At 30.8% G+C, this 19,928-nt stretch overlaps 3 protein-coding genes across 4 annotated transcripts; all 3 read left to right on the forward strand.

Annotated features, from left to right (window-relative positions):
- On the forward strand, nucleotides 1–2,517 carry LOC111887349 (ribosomal RNA-processing protein 8). The gene is made up of 9 exons (XM_023883518.3): nucleotides 1–282; nucleotides 356–417; nucleotides 622–673; nucleotides 832–946; nucleotides 1,292–1,386; nucleotides 1,493–1,599; nucleotides 1,901–2,015; nucleotides 2,099–2,143; nucleotides 2,323–2,517. The coding sequence occupies exons 1-9, from the start codon at nucleotides 97–99 to the stop codon at nucleotides 2,389–2,391; spliced, it is 846 nt and encodes a 281-aa protein (XP_023739286.1). The 5' UTR covers nucleotides 1–96; the 3' UTR covers nucleotides 2,392–2,517.
- A 2,369-nt stretch (nucleotides 2,518–4,886) lies between these two features.
- Nucleotides 4,887–10,084, forward strand: LOC111887348 (delta-1-pyrroline-5-carboxylate dehydrogenase 12A1, mitochondrial). Its single transcript, XM_023883517.3, has 16 exons — nucleotides 4,887–5,170; nucleotides 5,811–5,890; nucleotides 6,184–6,287; nucleotides 6,393–6,460; nucleotides 6,527–6,584; nucleotides 6,715–6,828; nucleotides 7,000–7,083; nucleotides 7,186–7,290; nucleotides 7,548–7,661; nucleotides 7,776–7,907; nucleotides 8,075–8,164; nucleotides 8,605–8,694; nucleotides 8,895–9,104; nucleotides 9,204–9,314; nucleotides 9,429–9,508; nucleotides 9,596–10,084. The coding sequence occupies exons 1-16, from the start codon at nucleotides 5,082–5,084 to the stop codon at nucleotides 9,732–9,734; spliced, it is 1,668 nt and encodes a 555-aa protein (XP_023739285.1). The 5' UTR covers nucleotides 4,887–5,081; the 3' UTR covers nucleotides 9,735–10,084.
- Nucleotides 10,085–11,059: 975 nt separating this feature from the next.
- On the forward strand, nucleotides 11,060–12,793 carry LOC111887347 (uncharacterized). Of its 2 annotated transcripts, none has more exons than XM_023883516.2 (2): nucleotides 11,060–12,426; nucleotides 12,560–12,793. In XM_023883516.2, exons 1-2 carry the CDS (start codon nucleotides 11,200–11,202, stop codon nucleotides 12,563–12,565), a joined length of 1,233 nt encoding a protein of 410 aa, XP_023739284.1. In that variant the 5' UTR covers nucleotides 11,060–11,199; the 3' UTR covers nucleotides 12,566–12,793. The 2 variants fall into 2 exon arrangements, with proteins under 2 accessions (XP_023739284.1, XP_023739283.1); XM_023883515.2 differs by having other exon boundaries at nucleotides 12,574–12,793.
- The last annotated feature ends 7,135 nt before the right edge of the window (nucleotides 12,794–19,928 follow it).

Consider the following 19,928-nt stretch of genomic DNA (forward strand, 5'->3'; position numbering starts at 1 on the left):
GTTTCTCTCCCTTGGGTCTTATGGTAGGTTAACACCAACAGTGCCACCCGAAGATACAATCACTAACCAACTCCGTCGTACTCAGTAGTGAGAACAATGAATCAAGAGGCTGGCGGTCGCAATCGAAAGCGTAAGAGGAGAAACAACCACCGGAAAACTGAAACCCCCTCAAAAAAGCAGACAGCCACCGCCACCGCCGCTGCCAGTTCGAGTGTCAAACAACCGCCTCCAACCTGCACTGTAGCTAAAACTTTACCGAAACCATTATCTTTTCTGGAAAAGGTGCCCACTATCTCGTGAACTGTTTCTATGTATTGTACCAGATGGAATATGATTATTAATTTTTGTATTTCAGATGAAAGCTAAATTAGCAGGAGGCCATTTTCGTATGATTAATGAGAAGCTTTATACCTGCTCGTAAGCCCTAAAATTCCCCTTCGTTTTATCCCTTTTAGTTTTACTATGGCATGATTTGCATTTCAACTAATCTTTTATCGTATGCTTAGAATAAAACCCTTTGTCTGTGTTCAGAACGTTTATCTTGTTGATTAGGTTTTTGTAGCATGGATCATATTTATATGAATTATCAATTGCTGTATCTGATAATTGATATGTATGCAGTGGAGATGAAGCCCTCAACTACTTTAAAGAAGACCCTTCATTGTTTAACATGGTAAGATATTTTGTCCCAGATTAGAGAATGTTCTTACTTCTTACAGCCTTTCTTGCTAGATTGAATCATGAAAGAGCAAAATACAGAAAAACACATCTAGTGAAAATATTACTATTTGTGTCTAAATAATGCAACTAATATTCAACTCACTGGATCAGTATCATACAGGATATCAAGAACAAATGTCACGTTGGCCTGAACAGCCAGTTAATATCATCATGAAGTGGCTAAAGGATCACCCCTCTTCCTTAGTTGTCGCTGATTTTGGCTGTGGTATGTACATCTGTCACATTGCATTTACATTTTTGATAGACTATGCTATCCAATCATAGCAGTGAAAATTGTTTTGAATTTGGATGACATTGCAACAGTTGGGTAGAAATTTCAAAGTACAACGCTTTAATAGGAATAAATGAAAGTAGAATGCCATAATAAACAAATAAATGAAACAACAAAACCCAAAGCTTACAAGGATGTAAGGTAAGGGGAAATAAATAAATAAATGAAAATACATTGATATTTCTTGCATTTAATTTAACCCTATATTAAATGTCAAATGTTTGATTCATTTAAGTGTAGTTTTAAGCTAATAATCTACAAGTGTTATATGTACAACAGGGGATGCTCGTCTTGCAAAAGGTGTAAAGAATAAGGTCTTTTCAATAGACCTTGTCTCAAAGGATCCTTCAGTGATCGCTTGTGACATGTCCAATGTAAGTCTCATCAAAAATGCTTCAAAGCTCTGTAAATTTCATAGATTATAAAGAAGTTTAAATGACAAGATTTAAGAACACATGTATTATGTATGTTTCCTTGCAGACACCCCTTGAGACTTCATCAGTGGATGTTGCTGTTTTCTGCCTTTCACTAATGGGAACCAATTTCCCAAATTATCTTCAAGAAGCACACAGAGTACTTAAACCAAGGTACCTCATAATACCTTTTTATAATCCTTACCTGTTTCACTAAAATAGATCCCGAGTTACAATTTCAAAATGGATTGGGCTCATTTTGGGCAATGGCCCACTACCACTGTTACTCTGTACCTGATTTACATCTGACATGGTGCTTTCGGGACAGGACAGTGTGGGCCAGCCCTGGGGTTGTTGCTGACAGACAAAATTATTACTTATTAAAAAATATATATATATATATATATATATATATATATATATATATATATATATATATATATTTTTTTTAATAAGTAATAATTTTGTCTGTCAGTGGTTGGCTTTTGATAGCAGAGGTGAAGAGTAGATTTGATCCAAACAACGGAGGAGCCGACCCGGATACGTTTTGTGAAGCGGTGTGTGAACTAGGGTTTACTTCTGTATCAAAGGTTTGTTCTTCTTCTCTTGATACCTTTTAGTATTTTATTGTCACGTGTCCATGTTAATATGTGTGTCCATTTGATTTTTGCAGGATTTCTCAAATAAAATGTTCATACTTTTATACTTCAAGAAAAAGGTTCGAGTTCGACAGCTTTGTTTGCCTGATATTCTTTATTTGCCATTGTACCTTTTTTTTTAAAAAAAAAAAGTAAATGATTGCAATAGGACTTACATATATAGCTTATAAGTCATAAGGAACACTTATATTATAGCTTAGTGGATTAAGTCTTGTTCTTATTTTGAAACATTTTGCAGCCAAAGAACAAGGTGAGCAAGGGGATTAATTGGCCTGAACTGAAGCCATGCTTGTACAAGCGTCGCTGACCTTGCTACAAAATCCTTTGACCGAGGGATTTAAACATATGGGATTTTGTTCTTAGTATTTCCTCCTTGTTAAAATATATATACTCGAATCCTATTTTAATCTTAGAATTTCACAAGTATTTGTCTCTTGCTTGCCCATCTGCAACTCAGTCTTTTAGTTATGTTTGTTTTTTCTTTTAATATTTGTGTTCTTCATTGAACATGCTGCAAAAATTCTTAAAGAGATCTTGTTATGTTCTTAAAAAAAGATGCTATGAAAGCCTTTTTTCTTTTTCTAGTTTTACAACATAAAACCAAACTTGATATACGAAAGTGAACATTTGTGTTTTGGAATTTGTCGAACTTTACCACCCAAAACAAACATTTGACATCCCTTGAAAAACTCAAAATAGAGCATTTGAAATTAAAAACCCGAATATAGTATATTTCAAAAAAGAAACATGAATACCGATAAATAACTACCATAAAATGGCAATATCATTTTTTTTTTCAAAAATTATAGTCAATAAGTTACTAGGTTAGTTCAAATTATTATTTGTTGAGTTTGCACCATGTGTTGTTTATGTGGCATGATACCGATAAATAACTCCCATAAAATACCTATATCATTTTTTTTTCAAAAATTATATTCAATAAGTTTTTAGATAATGCCAACGTATCATGCCACTAAAAAACACAGAGCGCAAACTCAACAAATAATAATCGTGAACTGGCCTAGTAACCTGTTAAATGGTTAATTTAAAAAAATGAAAATATGAAGACTTTCTAACAGGAAAAATAAAATTATAGATATAAAAAAGAAAAAATAAAATAAAATAATGTCTAAAATAAAATCTTTTATAGGATAGTTCTTTCAAGTTTCACCATCTGCTCTAAAATATTACATATTTTGGTAAAACAATATCACATAATTGTATTTTTAGTCTAAAAGTTACCTTGATGTCATAAAATATAGCAAAAGATGAAATTTTATTATACATACAAATATTTAATACTTAGGTTATGTTTGGCGTACTAACTGAAAAGCTAACTGATAGCTGAAAAGCTAGCTGATAAAAAATAATGTTTGATAAAACTAGCTGAAGTATATAAAATTACATAAAAGGACATGTAGAAGTATGTGTTTCTATAATTAATTAAGAGGTGTCTTTGAAATTTTTTTAAAAAGCTCCTAAAAAGCTAGTCTAAGTAGTTTTTCAAAAAGCTAGCTTATAAGTTACTTTTTGACTTACCAAACACCACAACATAAAAAAGCTAAAAAAATAAGCTAGCTTATCAGCTAAATGTGGCGGACCAAACACACACCGTAGTATTAAACAAACAATTGTTTGTGTTTGTGAACACCACGTGTAACTTTATGATACATCACTTGTAAAAAACGTCAAAACAATCTTATTTTATAGAAAACTGTGTAGGGGTGTGTTTGACATGAAGCTTTTGGAAGCGTTTGAGAGCTTCTAGCTTTTAGCTTTTGACAAAACGCTCTAGTTTAAACAAAAAACTACGTTTGACAATACGAGCGTTTAGCTTTTAGTTTAAACAAACGCTCCAAATCTAAAAGCTACTTAATGTAGCGTTTAATAAAACGCTACTGAGCTTTTGAAATCAATTTCCATAATTACCTTAAAAATATATTTATATATTTATTTATTTTTAATCAGTTGTCCTTTTATGTAATTTTATATATTTCAAAAGCTTACAGCTACTTTTGCCAAACACACATATAACAAATAAAAGCTACAACTTCCCACTACCAGTTACACGCTACCCGTTACCAACTACCCGCTAACTGCTTCCGGCTAACGGTTACTTTTGACAAACACATCCTAGGACTGTGTCTAAATTTTTTATAATAAAGCATAAAATCTACCCTAATAAATAAAAATGATTTTGCCACATGTCCTTCTCTCATTCAAATTGCCACATGTCATTTTGTCATAATTTAGAGATATATTTATTTTCCACCTGTCATTTATTTCATTATTAATTAGTTTCCATAAATTTGCCACATGTCCTTCTCTCATTCAATTTGCCACATGTCCTTCTCTCATTCAATTGATTGTCTAATATATTATTAATTAGTTTCCATAAATTAAACCTACCATAATATATTAATTTTAAATTTTAAATTTTAAATTTCAATTTCAATTTTAAATAAATTTACAATTTAAACTTTTGTATTTAACGTTTTGTTATAATTAACCTGTTTAGTATACGGGTCTAATAACTAAATAATAATTTTAAATTATTTATTTTTTGCATTTTTTTTTCTCATAATTTTTATTTATTTCAAATTTCAAATTCAAATAAACTTCTCATTTAATCGTTTCTATTTAACATTTTGTTTTAATCAACCCGTATAATATACGGGTTTCAAAATGTTAAAATAAAAAACAATCAATTCAAGTCTCGTACGTGTTAAGCAATATGTGGAAGACTACTATAGCACGAGAAAAGGATCTTGTCGATGCTTGTAATGTGTCCAAACATGACAGTATGACATATCATCGTGACTCAAATTAGCCACTATTTTCAGCATTGATTTACCCGATACGCATCGTCATCATTAATTATGCACTTTCCATTACCAAAACCCTCTCGCTGCTCCTACAAATCACTCTCTCACTCGAGTTTTTGCGAGCAGAAAGGGTTTCGAGTTTACACAAACAGATCGTCAAGTCAAAAAGAAAATGTCTTTACTTCGACTCTGCAAAGGAATCAACCCAAATGTTTCTCGTAAAACAGCTTCAGATTATTTTTCTTCACTCAGATTCTCGAGGTAACGTCGACATTTAATTTTATTTCAATGATTGTTGCATGCGATGAATACGTTTTTTTCTCTCTCTCCTTTTTTTTTCTATGGATTTTTTGATTTTAATAGTTCGATTGTGTTCTGCTTTTTTTTTTTCCTATCAATGTGATTCGATAGTTGAATCTGTATTGTTTCGTGGACGGCATTTTCAGTTGTAGTTCGATCATCACGTAGATGTATATGATTGGCAAATTAGGGCTTAAATTGAGTACTATAGTATATGTCTGGATACACATGGCAGGATTATGATTTAACGTTATAAGGTAAAGCGTTTGTGGATTACTTGAGGGCTTCGTTGTTCTGCACCTTTTCTTTTCTGAATTAAAGCTTTTTTGAAGTATTATCGTCCATTGATTTTATTATTTATCATGGGATAACTTTTGGATATTATGAAAGCGCTTTTCTGAGAAAAAGTGCATACAATTTATTTATTTTTTAAGTTAAATTACTTTCGAACTCTACTTCTGTGCTTGCTTTTGGTCCACTTGGAACATTGTACTGTAGTTTCAAAGAGTAACATATATTTTGTTTTAACCATTCCTAGCTATTTGACTGTATTTTCTCTTTTTGTGTTAAGAATGTTCAATACGTATTAGTTGTTATGCAGACTCATTCATTCACTGGGATTTACAACCTTGAAAGCTGAAGAGATTTCTGGTTCTCAGCCTGCTGAAGTACAAAACTTGGGTAAACACTTCATTTTTGAGTATCATATCTTGTAGGTTTCGGTTTAAAGTTTTATATGCCATGAAACAACAAGTGTAATGATTTAAAAACATTAGTTTTGATATAATTAGTTTTGAAAATTATAATGAAGCATTTGTGGTGTTAATTAGAGTAAATATTTTGTGTGGCATGATGCTGTTAAACTATTTCTTGAGCAAGTAGTTTTGATTGTCTTTCTTATTATTGTTAACTGTGTAGTTTCAGTCAGACATAAGTTGTCAAATGGTTTACATGGTTTGTCATGTTTCTTCCAGTCCAGGGCAAATGGATTAAATCTGCTAACTGGAATACAATCGTGGACCCCTTAAATGGAGAATCATTTATCAAAGTCTCAGAAGTAGATGAAAGTGGAATCCAGGTATGTATCTTGATTCTTGGATGTAAATGTACTTTTTCTTTATATGCCCTTTAGTTGATCTTATCAAAAGGTATATTTTGACTTATTAGTTAATAAAATATGCAGCCTTTTGTAGAGAGCTTGTCCAAGTGTCCAAAGCATGGCATGCACAACCCATTTAAATCCCCAGAAAGGTTTGCACCCTCTCTTCTGATTATCAATGTCTATTTAACACTTATCTGATTATATTTTCTTTACAGATACCTTTTGTATGGGGACATATCTGCAAAAGCAGGCCATATGCTTGCCCTTCCTGAGGTACAACATTTATATTGAGAAAACAAAGTGCATCGATATTTGCCCATTCAGTTTTTCTATCTGACTTGTAAAAAGCTTAATTAGTTTATAATTTATAATGGTTTTGCATTTTTTTTCCCTATCTATTCAGGTTTCTGATTTCTTTGCTAAGTTAATACAGAGGGTTGCACCTAAGAGTTATCAGCAGGCTCTTGGTGAAGTTTATGTTACAGGGAAGTTTCTAGAGAACTTCTCTGGTGATCAGGTACATGATGGTTATCTATTCTAGGGTTTGAAATTCTTCTGGAGATGTAAATGGTTAATGTAAAATCACCCATTTCTGTCAGTGTTTTATCAACTGCATTCATGTATTTTCAGTCATGACACATACAATCTTCCTGAATTGATTCCAAATCTCCATGTTTAACATTAACAGGTACGTTTCCTAGCAAGGTCCTTTGGAGTTCCTGGGAATCATCTTGGTCAACAAAGTCATGGTTTCCGCTGGCCTTATGGACCTGTAAGATTTTATTTCACATATTTATTTATTTATTTATTCATTTTATAGAATCTCTAATACATGGGCTTTGAAAATGTAAAATCACAATATTATCTCTTTCAGGTGGCAATCATTACACCTTTTAATTTCCCTTTAGAGATTCCTCTACTCCAATTGATGGGTGCACTTTATATGGGCAACAAGCCTGTTCTTAAGGTTGATAGCAAGGTGGGTCCTATCATTTATGACATATAATTTAGATAAGTTGACTTATGTTTTGGAATGTGACTTGTCGCTTTTTAGCACCCTTTCTTGATATTTATAAACTCTTTTATTGTTTTATGAGGGCTTAGTTTGTATGCAAGTCTAAGTTAACCGAAAAGCCTTTTCTGAGTTTTATCTAATACCTTTTTATGAACATGTTAAATGTTTAATGAATGTCATTATGTATGTTTTTTTCCTGATATATTGTAGCATTTTTGTAGGTATGCATTGTTATGGAACAAATGCTTCGGTTACTCCATGACTGTGGGATGCCGTTGGATGATGTTGATTTCATCAATTCTGATGGAAAGACAATGAACAAGCTACTGCTAGAGGTTGTTTTTTTATAGTGCACCTTCACTGTTATAAGTAGCAGATCTTCCATTTTTTTTGTCTAGTAATGTGTTTTGGCCTTGTAATTTTATATAAGTTTGTGACACCATATTCAGGCGAAACCACGGATGACACTCTTCACTGGTAGCTCAAGAATAGCAAACAAGTTGGCTGATGACCTAAATGGTAGAATCAAGTTGGAAGATGCAGGATTTGACTGGAAAATCCTTGGCCCTGATGTTCATGAGGTACATAAACATCTATTTTAAGTCTGCATTCTACTGTCAAAAGGAGGTGACCCTTGTTTTGGGTGTTTATCAGTTGTTTTATTTGTGCTAAAATTCACAGTATACTTCATTATAATAAAAATATGTCAAAATTAGTTCATAACTGTAGTATTTTTGTTGATTGGCAGGTGGATTATGTTTCATGGGTTTGTGATCAAGATGCATATGCATGCAGTGGTCAAAAGTGTTCAGCACAGTCGATGCTTTTCATGCATGAGGTTAGCTGCCACATGCTTCTGTTTTATTACTGTATCTTTCCATAAGAATTATCTCTTTTGTCCTGAAATAAGATGCATAGCTTCCTATTTTGATTTATTTCTGTTACAGCATTCTACTTTAAAAAAAATCTTATCAAGAAACTGTACATGAAAAATCTGTTATCTACCCAATTATAGAATCGTACTTTTATTTTTATTTTTCTTGGAACTTTTATTTGGGTAGATTTTTTAAGAGTACAATTTTGTAATAGGAAAATTGCTATCTTTTGCATTTAACCCAAATCTAAAAGACAATCTTAGTCATGAGTAAATAATACAAATTAACTAGAAGTTGTTGCATCAATCTTTAAAAAAGAAAGGGTAATTTGTGAACATTATTCATATCATATTTAGTGTTAGAATTCAAAATATGAGTTTTATTTTATACTGATTATTTGTAGAATTGGAGCAAAACATCACTCTTGCGTCAATTGACTGACCTTGCTGCAAGGAGGAAGCTTGAAGACTTGACCATTGGTCCAGTTCTTACTGTAAGTGTGTGCTTAATCTGTAATAGCAAAAAAAGAAAGTTATACATCTGTATCTAAACTATTTTATATATATATATATATATATATATATATATATATATATATATATATATATATATATATATATATATATATATATATATATATATATATATATATATATTGAAAAGTAACCACTACAAAAATTGTGATGTTTGCAGTTCACAACGGAAGCTATGCTAGATCACATGAAGAAATTGCTTGAGATTCCTGGATCAAAGTTACTGTTTGGTGGTGAAGAGTTGCAAAACCATTCTATTCCTTCCGTATATGGTGCTATAAAACCAACAGCTGTGTTTGTTCCTATCGAACAAATACTCAAGCCTGAATATTACGACCTCGTTACAAAAGAAATATTTGGACCATTTCAGGTAATATTGTTGTACATGCATTGGATTGAGACAAACATTGCTTTTTCTTCATCTCTCTCGTTTGTTAAAAAGACGTTATCACTTGGTTTTTTTTGTCAGGTTATCACAGAGTACAAAGACAGTCAACTCCCACTGGTGTTGGATGTCCTTGAAAAGATGCATGCACATTTAACAGCTGCTGTCGTTTCAAATGATCCATTGTTTATTCAGGTTTCATTCTGAAATTGTTTTTATTATATATATATATATATATATTTTATTTTTTATATGGCAATGTTGTTTTTAATCTGATTCTGATGATGAGTTGTTGAACTTGGTTTCCAGGAGGTGATTGGGAAAACAGTGAATGGAACCACTTATGCTGGACTTAGAGCAAGGACAACAGGGGCACCACAGAATCACTGGTGAGTAGAGTAGAAATAAATGGAATTTCCTTTCCTTTTATCAAACAAAACAAAAAACAAAACAATGTGTGTTGTGTTCATCATCAGGTTTGGGCCAGCTGGAGATCCAAGAGGAGCAGGGATAGGGACTCCTGAAGCTATAAAACTTGTGTGGTCGTGTCACAGAGAGGTCATATACGATGTTGGTCCGGTCCCACATAAATGGCAAATCCCACCCTCCACTTGAGAAAAGACATCAATACCCCTGTGCATTGCATTCAGTGATGACCCAAGTTGACCACACCTTGACTTGTAAAAGTAGGTAGTTTTCAAGGCATCAGATATATATATATATATATATATATATATATATATATATATATATATATATATATATATATATATATATATATATATATATATTTATATATATATATATATATATATATATATAAGAGTCTTTTGCAGACGTCTAAAGTATTGGGAATTTGGGATTGTATCATGGACATGGTAGTAGTATGCAAACATGAAGGCACCCTAATAATAAAACATCACCCAACCTCTTTCTATCTATATTCTCATTGTTGATTTTGATTACATGACCAGACGACTTTGTTGTGCTATTTTCTATAATCAGTCTCCGTTTATGCATATGTATGAGAAAACTAGCTGGGAGCTTATAGTATATATGTTGATTTTGGTTTAAATCAATTATAATATCAGAATCCATAATCAAGCAACAAACCCAAACCCATGCACATGAGATTTTAAAAGTACGTATAATTGGTTGTTGGATCAATACAATATATTCTCTCCTTGCATCACATCACGTGAAACTATTAGTCAAGCATCTCATATACATTCTATCAGGTAAAAAGTATTCATATTATCATGGTTGTTTGTCTACTATCAACCGATCTAACAACCAACATGGAAAAGATTCCGGTCTAACAATCAACATGGAAAAGATAAATCACAATGTTTTTGAAACAAAGAACATGGTGCCTAAAGTGAACCTAATACATTGTTTATAATTCTCATCTCTAATGACCGTTAAGATAGTAATAAAAAAACCATTCTAATGGTTATTCAAATAGTATAATGGTGAGAATTAATATTACTAAATCTTTATATGGCGGTAATTATTATTTTAAATCTTCTGCATATCAATTAAATTTACAAAAATTAGTTGACGACTTCAAATATTTTTGATAAAGATAAAATATAAGAATATATTAACGATCAATGTTAGTAAATAATGAAAGCCAATTTAACATCAAAATTAAAAATTATCAAATAAAATATTATATATGTTTCAATTTGTTATCAGTTTTTATCAATTCTGCAACATAATGGTTTTTTTCTCTCAATTTATCTACATAAATTGACTAAATGATAACAGATAAGATGTAAATACTGAATTGAATACATGATAAAAATAAAATAAAAAATAATATGGACGTAAACTAAATCGTAGCCCTAACCTAACTCCTAAGGCCCAACTGGAGCCCTGCCCATTATTCACGTTAACGTTAACGTTTGCTTACTTGCTTTGCTTCTTCACACAAAGTCTCCACTCGCACAGCCCAAAGCAGCATTACTTTACGTCGTAGGCTTCAAAACCTTCTCCACACTCGCCGACTCGTCGCAGCTCCGCCGTCCATAAACCCTTCTTTGTCTCAAGGTTTGTGTCTCTACGACCTTTATTCACGATGTCTATGCTCGAACTAATTACCAAAGCGTCAGCTGCACACGAACAGCTACCTTCAGATTCACAATACCCGATAGTTCTTAATCCAGACCCTATTCTTCTCAACTTGAAACCTCAAACCCAACAATCGAATGACGCTTCGTTCGTTAAACGTGTTGAGGGATGGAAAATTTCTCAAACGGATACGGAGATTATAGAGTTAGGGCAAAACTTCTATAAGAAGTTGAAAATTAAGCTAAAAAACCTTAAGTCGTTCACTAAGGTTGAGTTCCTTAGCATGTTGACTTCGTATCTGAAGAAGAACAGCGAGAAACTCGGAATTTCAGTAGTGGTTGAACAGAAGGACGAGAGTTATACTAAGGCGCTTGTAGTTTCAGTAGCGATTGAACAGAAGGGCGAGGGTTATACTAAGGCGCTTATACAAAAAATAGGTTTTTTAATGGGTGAAGCTGTTGTAGGTTTAGTATTGGAGGCTTGTTTTGCATTCGAAATTTGGGAGATATTAGAAACTCTAATCGTTGGTGGTCTTATTGAGGGTTCGTGTTCTAGGAAGTTAGTTCATAATTTGATTGAGAAAAAGAGGTCTGATTTGGTTTGTTTGTGTGTCAAGCATGTCTCTGATCTTCAATTTTCTGACATCCTTTCCGTTTTGAAGTTCTTCCTTTCTCCACCTAAAGATGCTTATGTCACCATGGCTTTCATAAGGAAAGAATGGGAGACCGAAGCTTTGTCCGCCATTGAAATGGCAAAAGACAAAACCCTTGCTGAAAAGACATTCAACTTGGCAAAAGATGCTGCTATTTTACTCATGATGGCTCATGATGAGTTTACAACCAGTGAATTGTGCTTGCATTATCTTCTTTCATCCCCAAATCTTGATGATGTAATATTCTCAGCTTGTATTGGTAACTTAAATGGTTCAGAGATTATGGGTTTTGTGCGTTATTTGAAGAAATGGTTGACGAAATATCAAAAGTTCCCACAAGCATCTTCTTCTTCAATTCCTAAAGCTTCATCTGTACATTGGCTTAAGGTTTTTGATTCGGTTCCTTCACTTGAAAATGTTACCAAGTGCTTTGGGTTTGTTCTTGATGAACATTTCTCTTCATTGGTATTGCACCCGGAGTTTTGTGAGGAGGTGAAATCAATAGAGCTGGTTGTGAATTCTTTGGCCTCTGAAGCAAGGATTTGTTGCAAGTTGGCAAATTTGAGTAAATTGATGTTGAAGGTGCGTAATATTAATTTTCTTGCATTGAAACTATTCTTTTCATTCAAAAATCATATTCTCGTAAAGCAATGCACTTTTTAATCCATTTATGGTTAGGTTTGATGTTTCTTGTATTATGATAACCAATTTGCAGATATGAATCATTAGGTTTCTGAAGCAAGTATCATCACAACAAACAGGAGGGTATAAGCGTCAGATGGAGCTATTTTGTGTTTTGGCCATACAACTTTTTTGTTTGTATTAGTGAATTTTGATGAGAGTTTAGAGTCACAGAATGTAAAATGGAGAACACAATCGATTTTTTTGTCAAATTTCTAGATTTGTATCGAGGATTTTTCAAAATTGAAACCTTCATTGTTCTTTCCTAGCCTTTCTTTGTTGGACATTCTAAATAGTTAACAAATTCTGATATGAACCCAAAATTTGACCTATTAAAACCTGCTACAGGAGGTCATCCTGATATTTTCTGAACATTTTAAGTAATTTGTTACCTTTTTGATAAATATACTTTTTAGTTCCCCCATGTTTTTTTAGCATTATAATAGTTTGTTATCCTGACATCGACCCTTGAATTGAAGACTAGCGGAGTGCTTGAAATTGTATTGGCATAAGTTTCGGCAAAAAGCATGATTATTTAACAAAAAAGGTGTTAATATTTTTCCTGTCTAAAAGAAAGCTTCATGATTTATTAGTACAACCCTCCTTTAGAATTTCATTTATTCCATTTTCAGTATCATAACTAGGGCTGTTAATCGGGTTAACCCGATCGGCTTTCGGGTTAAACGGGTCGGGTTAGTCGGGTTTTTTTAGAAAAAATATTCACCCGAAACCCAACCCTTATAAGGTACGGGTTAATCGGGTTTCGGGTTTGTAGGGTCGGGTTAGTCGGGTTGAGGTTGAAATGTAAGATGAATTTATGTTGTGCTATTTTAATACATAATCCACATGTATAGGGACTTAAATTGTAAAGTTGGTATACGATATGAATTTTTGGAGTTTCTTTTACCATAGTAGTAATGTAAACAGTAAATAAAATTCGTAAAACTGTTACAACACAACCATACTGCATTAAGAAGAGAGGAAAGTTATGTCATTTTATACATCTCTATACATAGTAATTTTACTATCTGGTTTGTTTAAATAAGAAATATGTATTAGTTGTAAAATCTCATAGGATCTTGAATTAATGTCATTCAACGCAGTAAAAAAAATTTGGTAATAAATTCTTAATCGGGTTATTCGGGTTTCGGGTCAACCCGAATAACCCGATTAAGAGTTATAACCATATTAAACCCGACCCTAATTACCTTATTCGCGTTCGAGTTGGGTCGGGTTCATCGGGTTCGGGTTTTTTTGACACCCCTAATCATAACAATTACCTTATGTTGGTATGAGATCACTACCAAGTTTTTGCCACCATCAAGGCCTAAATCGTCATTTAAAAATTCTAGAAACCAGATCCACTTTTGCTTGTTTTCCACATCCAATAGCTTGGTTATTTGCATTTCTACCTATTGTTGTCAACATTTCACTCTTCCCTTTCCTTATTGGAAAACATCCATCCAAACCAATTACTCTTCTACCCATTTCTTTCCATCTAGGTTGACTATTACACCAACCTTATAAGTATACCAACGGTTTAATCTTAACAACTCATGGGCATAATCTTATATCCTTGGATAATGTTAAGTTAACTTTCCTTCTATCAACTATTTGGCCTAATTTTTTGCACAAGGACATTGGCCTATAGACACATCACACCTAAACTTTTGTTTGATATATGCAATCATCCACCTAAGTTTAATCTAAGGCTTATTTTCAATTTCAGTCATGTAGTGTTTGCCAATTAATTTCGGGAACTGATAAATCCACTTATCCTTTTTATCCATCCACTTAGTAAATTTAAAGTTTTCCAATTTTACCCTTATATAGTCACCGTCGTCAAAACCATTATGATCCATTAACATTATGTACCCCTTATGGGCTTTTTTGACACGAAGCTTTTGAAATCGTTTGGGAGCTTTTAGCTTTTAGCTTTTGATAAAACGTTCTAGTTTAAACAAAAAACTTCATTTGGCAGTACGAACGTTTAACTTTTAGTTTTAAAAAAACGCTCCAATTCTAAAAGCTACTTCATGTAGCGTTTAACAAAACGCTCATGAGTTTTTGAAATTAATTTCCAGAATTACCCTTAAAAATATATTTATATATCTATTTATTTATAATCAATTGTCCTTTTATGTAATTTTATAAATTTCAAAAGCTTTCAGTTACTTTTGCCAAATATTTATATAACAAATAAAAGCTACAGCTTCCCGCTACCAGCTATTTGCTACACGCTACCAGCTACCCGCTGCCAGCTAACCGCTACCCGCTTCCAGCTAACAGTTATTTTTGCCAAACACGCCCTATATAAATTTTGTAGCCTATTTTAATTTTGATTTGTATATATATACTTGGAAACCGACGTCCCTTTTTTCCAAGCCGACCCTTAATTGTTTTACTTTATTTGAACTAAGTGTGATACCAACTGGTTATTTTGTGGTATTTTTAAAATAAATAATATCCACATGTCAATTTCTAGAATTTTTTTCTTAATTTTTAAAATTTAAAAGCCACATAATACATATAGTTATATACGTAAGTATTAAATATAATAAATTTAATCATAAATTGCAATAAATATGTTTTTTTCCTTCCTTATTTTAAAATTTAATTTTAAATAATAGTTAATGCCAAAACTTATAAGAGATTGACATGTGGCTAAATGGATCTTCATTTATTAGAGTAGATAGATTTAATTTTTGTTTTATTTTAATTTTGATTATATATATATATATATATATATATATATATATATATATATATATATGTTTAGGTTATTTTATTTTTACTAAGTATTGTGTGTCAGAATGCACAAATCTGGACCAATGGATGAAATTAATCAATGGACATGATTTGAGAGTGTATGATATTACAATGGGGTAACATGTAGCATATAATCACACAATTTTAAGCAAAAGGGTATTTTGGACAATTAACTACATTTATAAAAGGAAACTTTCGGATTTTTAGGGATGATTAATTATCCTAATTTAAAAAAATCTGAATTTTTTAATTAATTCAATTTCAATTTTTTACCAATTTTATTCTGTCAGAATATTTTTTGTTAGAACGATGCTTTTTCAGAATTTTATTCTAATAGAATGTTATTTTGTTAGAATGACAGAATGTCAACCATAAACTAGTAAATATATTTTCGATTTTATTCTTGCAGAATATATTTCCAATGCAGGTATTTGATTTGAGAAATAAAAAACAAATTCATTCATATTATTACAGACTAATTTTAAAATAGTTATACATATTCTAAAAGAATATCATCAAAGATGAATAAAATTCTTAAAAAATAACATTCTTGAATATACAATTATTGAACAAATACACTTGATCTTCTTCAGTGGTCCGTATAATCCACTTGATTTTCGTATATATACTTGTTGTTGAACTCGATTCCAAATATTTTTCTTGTATAATCAATATTGAATTCTTTCTCTATGCAATTCTGAAAGAATAAGATACATTACTCGTTAGTATTACCCGTTAAACAAATATACTAGTTAACAAACATTCGTAAAGACATTCTAACAGAATACATTTATATAAATAAATTCTGACAGAAAACATTACAAAATGCACTTAAATAACATTCTTTTAAAAATCTTTTGCGAATAATAGGCATCAAATTGATGATTGTTACTAACATCATTCTAAAAGACATTCTGCAAGAATGATTCATTTAAGCTGTAAACTAAAAACATACTATAAATTCTGAAGTACACAATACAACCATTCTAATAGAATGTCGCAGACATTGAAATTCTATCAAAATATATATAAACAATTAACCAAAATTCTACCATAATGCATATAAACAATTAACTATTCTAATATAATGTGGCAGACATTGAAATTCATTTACACAAGTATCTGAATTCCAATTGAAATTCTTACTAACAATTAACAAATGGTGTATTTTTACACCAAATAACATGACCAGAACCAGTAAAAAAAACCTAGATTTCAACTATGCATTTTATCGAACACTTGGTGTGCTTCTTCAATTTCTTCAACAAAAATTAGTGAGAGTCTTATCAATTCAGTTTCTTGGTGGTTAAGAACTGGAGATACAACTAAAAAAACATGTTATGATTAGTACAAGAGCATACCAATTCAGTTTCTTGGTGGTGTCGTTGATGACCTAAAATCCCCTATTGCCTTTGTTTTCACCTCCTTTTGCAGACTCCACAACAGGCACCGATCTTCTTTGCTGCCGACGACGGGAGAGGAACGAAGAACCGTTGACTGCCTTCCTTCGCATCTTTCGCCATTGAAGAATTTTTCAATCGCATCTTCCGGTTGGTGAACTAGGAGTGAAAAGGGTTTGAGGATTCTGGAGGTTTTATTAGACAGGATTTAAGAGAGAGGCTAGGTCAAATATACTTATTCTATTCCCTTATTTGCAAGATTCAATTAAATGATTTCCTTAATTAAAAGTATAAAAGGTCTAAAATACCCTTAAATGATTTATTTAATTGTTTATTATTTCTTGAATTCTCATTGGTGCATTTAGGCACACAATACTTGCTAAAAACATTTGAACCTAGCTCTCTCTCTCTCTCTCTCTCTATATATATATATATATATATATATATATATATATATATATATATATATATATATATATATATATATATAGAGAGAGAGAGAGAGAGAGAGAGCTAGGTTCAGGTATTCAAAGTAATTATTGTGTTATTGTATACATCAATGTAGGCCAATCATTTCAAAAACTTACATAAGGATATGTAATCTTACCTATTAATTAATTTTGTTAATTAAATAAAAATTTAATTAATCTCTAAAATATTAGATTGCTTTCCTTTAAATCCTTTCAAACCGTTACTACTCTTTATCACTGATCCATCCCGTTTTCTTCAACCTAACCATAAATCACGATAGCCATCGTATTGCCTATAGTTATGCCGTTTTTTCTTCCTTCCTTTCCACCGTCTGCCGCTTCTCCATGCCACCGTCATTCTTTTTTGGAATGGATCTGTAACAGCCATCATCTTTCCTATAGTTATGCCGGCCGATTACATAACCTTTTTATTCAGTTTGTGATTTGGAATCAAGTTAGTATTTCCTCTTTATTTTATTTCTTCTATTATTACTTGATAGAAATTTAGGAACATTAATTAATTGTTATATTCATTCGAATATTCAATTGAGTGGTTGTTTGCAAATTGCAACTTTTACAACATAAAATATTCATTTAAATTACAGTAAGGTGTATTCGGGATTTTGCATTTTAAAAATAGATTATGAGTTTTGATTTGAATTATAATAATAACTAACAAGCATTCTTCATAAGGCCTAATTGTCAAATTAGATACATTGCTATTTTATTATTTAAAACAAATATATTTATCATTTTGGAAGTTTTTGCTTGTAATTTGGGAATTTGGTTTTAAGGATTGTCATACGATTTCATGGTAGTTATTCTTATAAAATGCTCAATTTCATAGCAGTTATTCTCATAGAATGTGTGAAGGAGACATGCTGATCAAGGGTGTAAACGTTGGATGATGGCATGTGAGATGAAGATGAACAATGCTCAATGGTCTTCACAAAAGAAAGCATTATTCATCGTTATATTCTAGCAGAATAGTCCATAATAAAATGATCAAGTGCATTCGTTCAAGAATTCTATATTTAAGAATTCTATGTTTTTTAATATTTTTATTTATTTTTTATGACACTTTGTTAGAATATTTGTAATTGTATTAAAATGTACAAGACTATTACTTTATAAGAATATGTATGAATCTATATTTACATTCAATGTCTATGAATGTATATAATAATCATGTATTTTTAAATTGATGGTTCAAAATTATTGTTTGTCTTCAAAATATTCATTCATTCAAAACATTTATTTTGTCAGAATAGATAATCTGACATTCTCATAGAAATATCATTCTAACAGAATTATCTTAGAATTATAATCTAATTAATTAAAAATCAAAATTAAAAATTAAGAAAATCAAATATCTCTGAAAATTCAAAACTTTTTATTAATTAAACTTGTGTTTTCTAATTAGTAAATTTTTGATAAATTAAGAAAGTGAATATTACCTATTTATTAAATGGAAAACTTTTTCTTTTTCTTTTTTAATTTCTTTAACCACAATAATCACTTTTCTTAATTTACCAAAAATGATTTGACCCACATTTATATATACAATAACACAATAATTAATTTGAATAGAATAATATATATATATATATATATATATATATATATATATATATATATATATATATATATATATATATATATATATATATAACAAAATTATTTAAAATTTTAAGGCAAAAAATAAATGAAGAAAACATGTAGACGTCTACACCAACAACTTCCGTATATCAAAATCGGTAAAAAATTATATATATATATATATATATATATATATATATATATATATATATATATATATATATATATATATATATATATATATATATAATTTAAGTTGGTATTACGGTCATAAAATAGCGGTCATGGACCATAATTTAAATAGCATGTCTCTGATATATGCTCATTATTTTATTTGTGAGCATGATACTTGCTTAGATACATTAGGACTGTAAACGAACCGAAAGAATATAAACAAGACTTGTTCATGTTCGTTTGTTTAAGTTTAACCAAACAAATAAACGAACACGGATATATGTAATTGTGTAGGGTTCTTCATTTTGATGGTAATGTACGTTTATTTTTGTTCATGTTCATTCATTTACATCCATTCATTTACCGTTTTGCATCTTAATAAAAAAAACATGACAAAGTAGTTTTTTTAACCAACGAACATGAAAATTATTTTGTTTATGTGTTCATGTTCATAAATAAAATAACGGCCATAGCTTACTATTTTTAACCATGATGACAACTTATAATACATATATATATATATATATATATATATATATATATATATATATATATATATATATATATATATATATATATATATATATAACAAAATATACAAATAATGTAAAATTTAAAAATTAAATGTTGGATCAGAAAATCGGGACGTGGGGTCCAATTATACAAATCAAATAAAAAATAGGTTAAAAAATTAAAATAAGGAGAAAAATCATATTAAGGAATCACTTTGTTTTTTGTGATGGTGGTTTAAGGGTATAAAAGAAAATTTACATACATAAGTGGATGGATAAAAAGTGGAAGTGGATTTATCAGCTCTCATTAGCTAGAGAAACAATAGAACCAATTTTAAATCATTTATTACATACATGATACATGAGTATCAATAACCCTTTATTTGAAATGATTTTTTTTACTTCCAAGCTACATACAAACTAAAAAGCATATGTTGGCATCATTCATCTTTCAACATCTTGCAACAACCCTAGTGTTG

Source organism: Lactuca sativa, chromosome 1 (genome assembly GCF_002870075.4).
Source record: "Lactuca sativa cultivar Salinas chromosome 1, Lsat_Salinas_v11, whole genome shotgun sequence".
Taxonomy (NCBI): domain Eukaryota; kingdom Viridiplantae; phylum Streptophyta; class Magnoliopsida; order Asterales; family Asteraceae; genus Lactuca; species Lactuca sativa.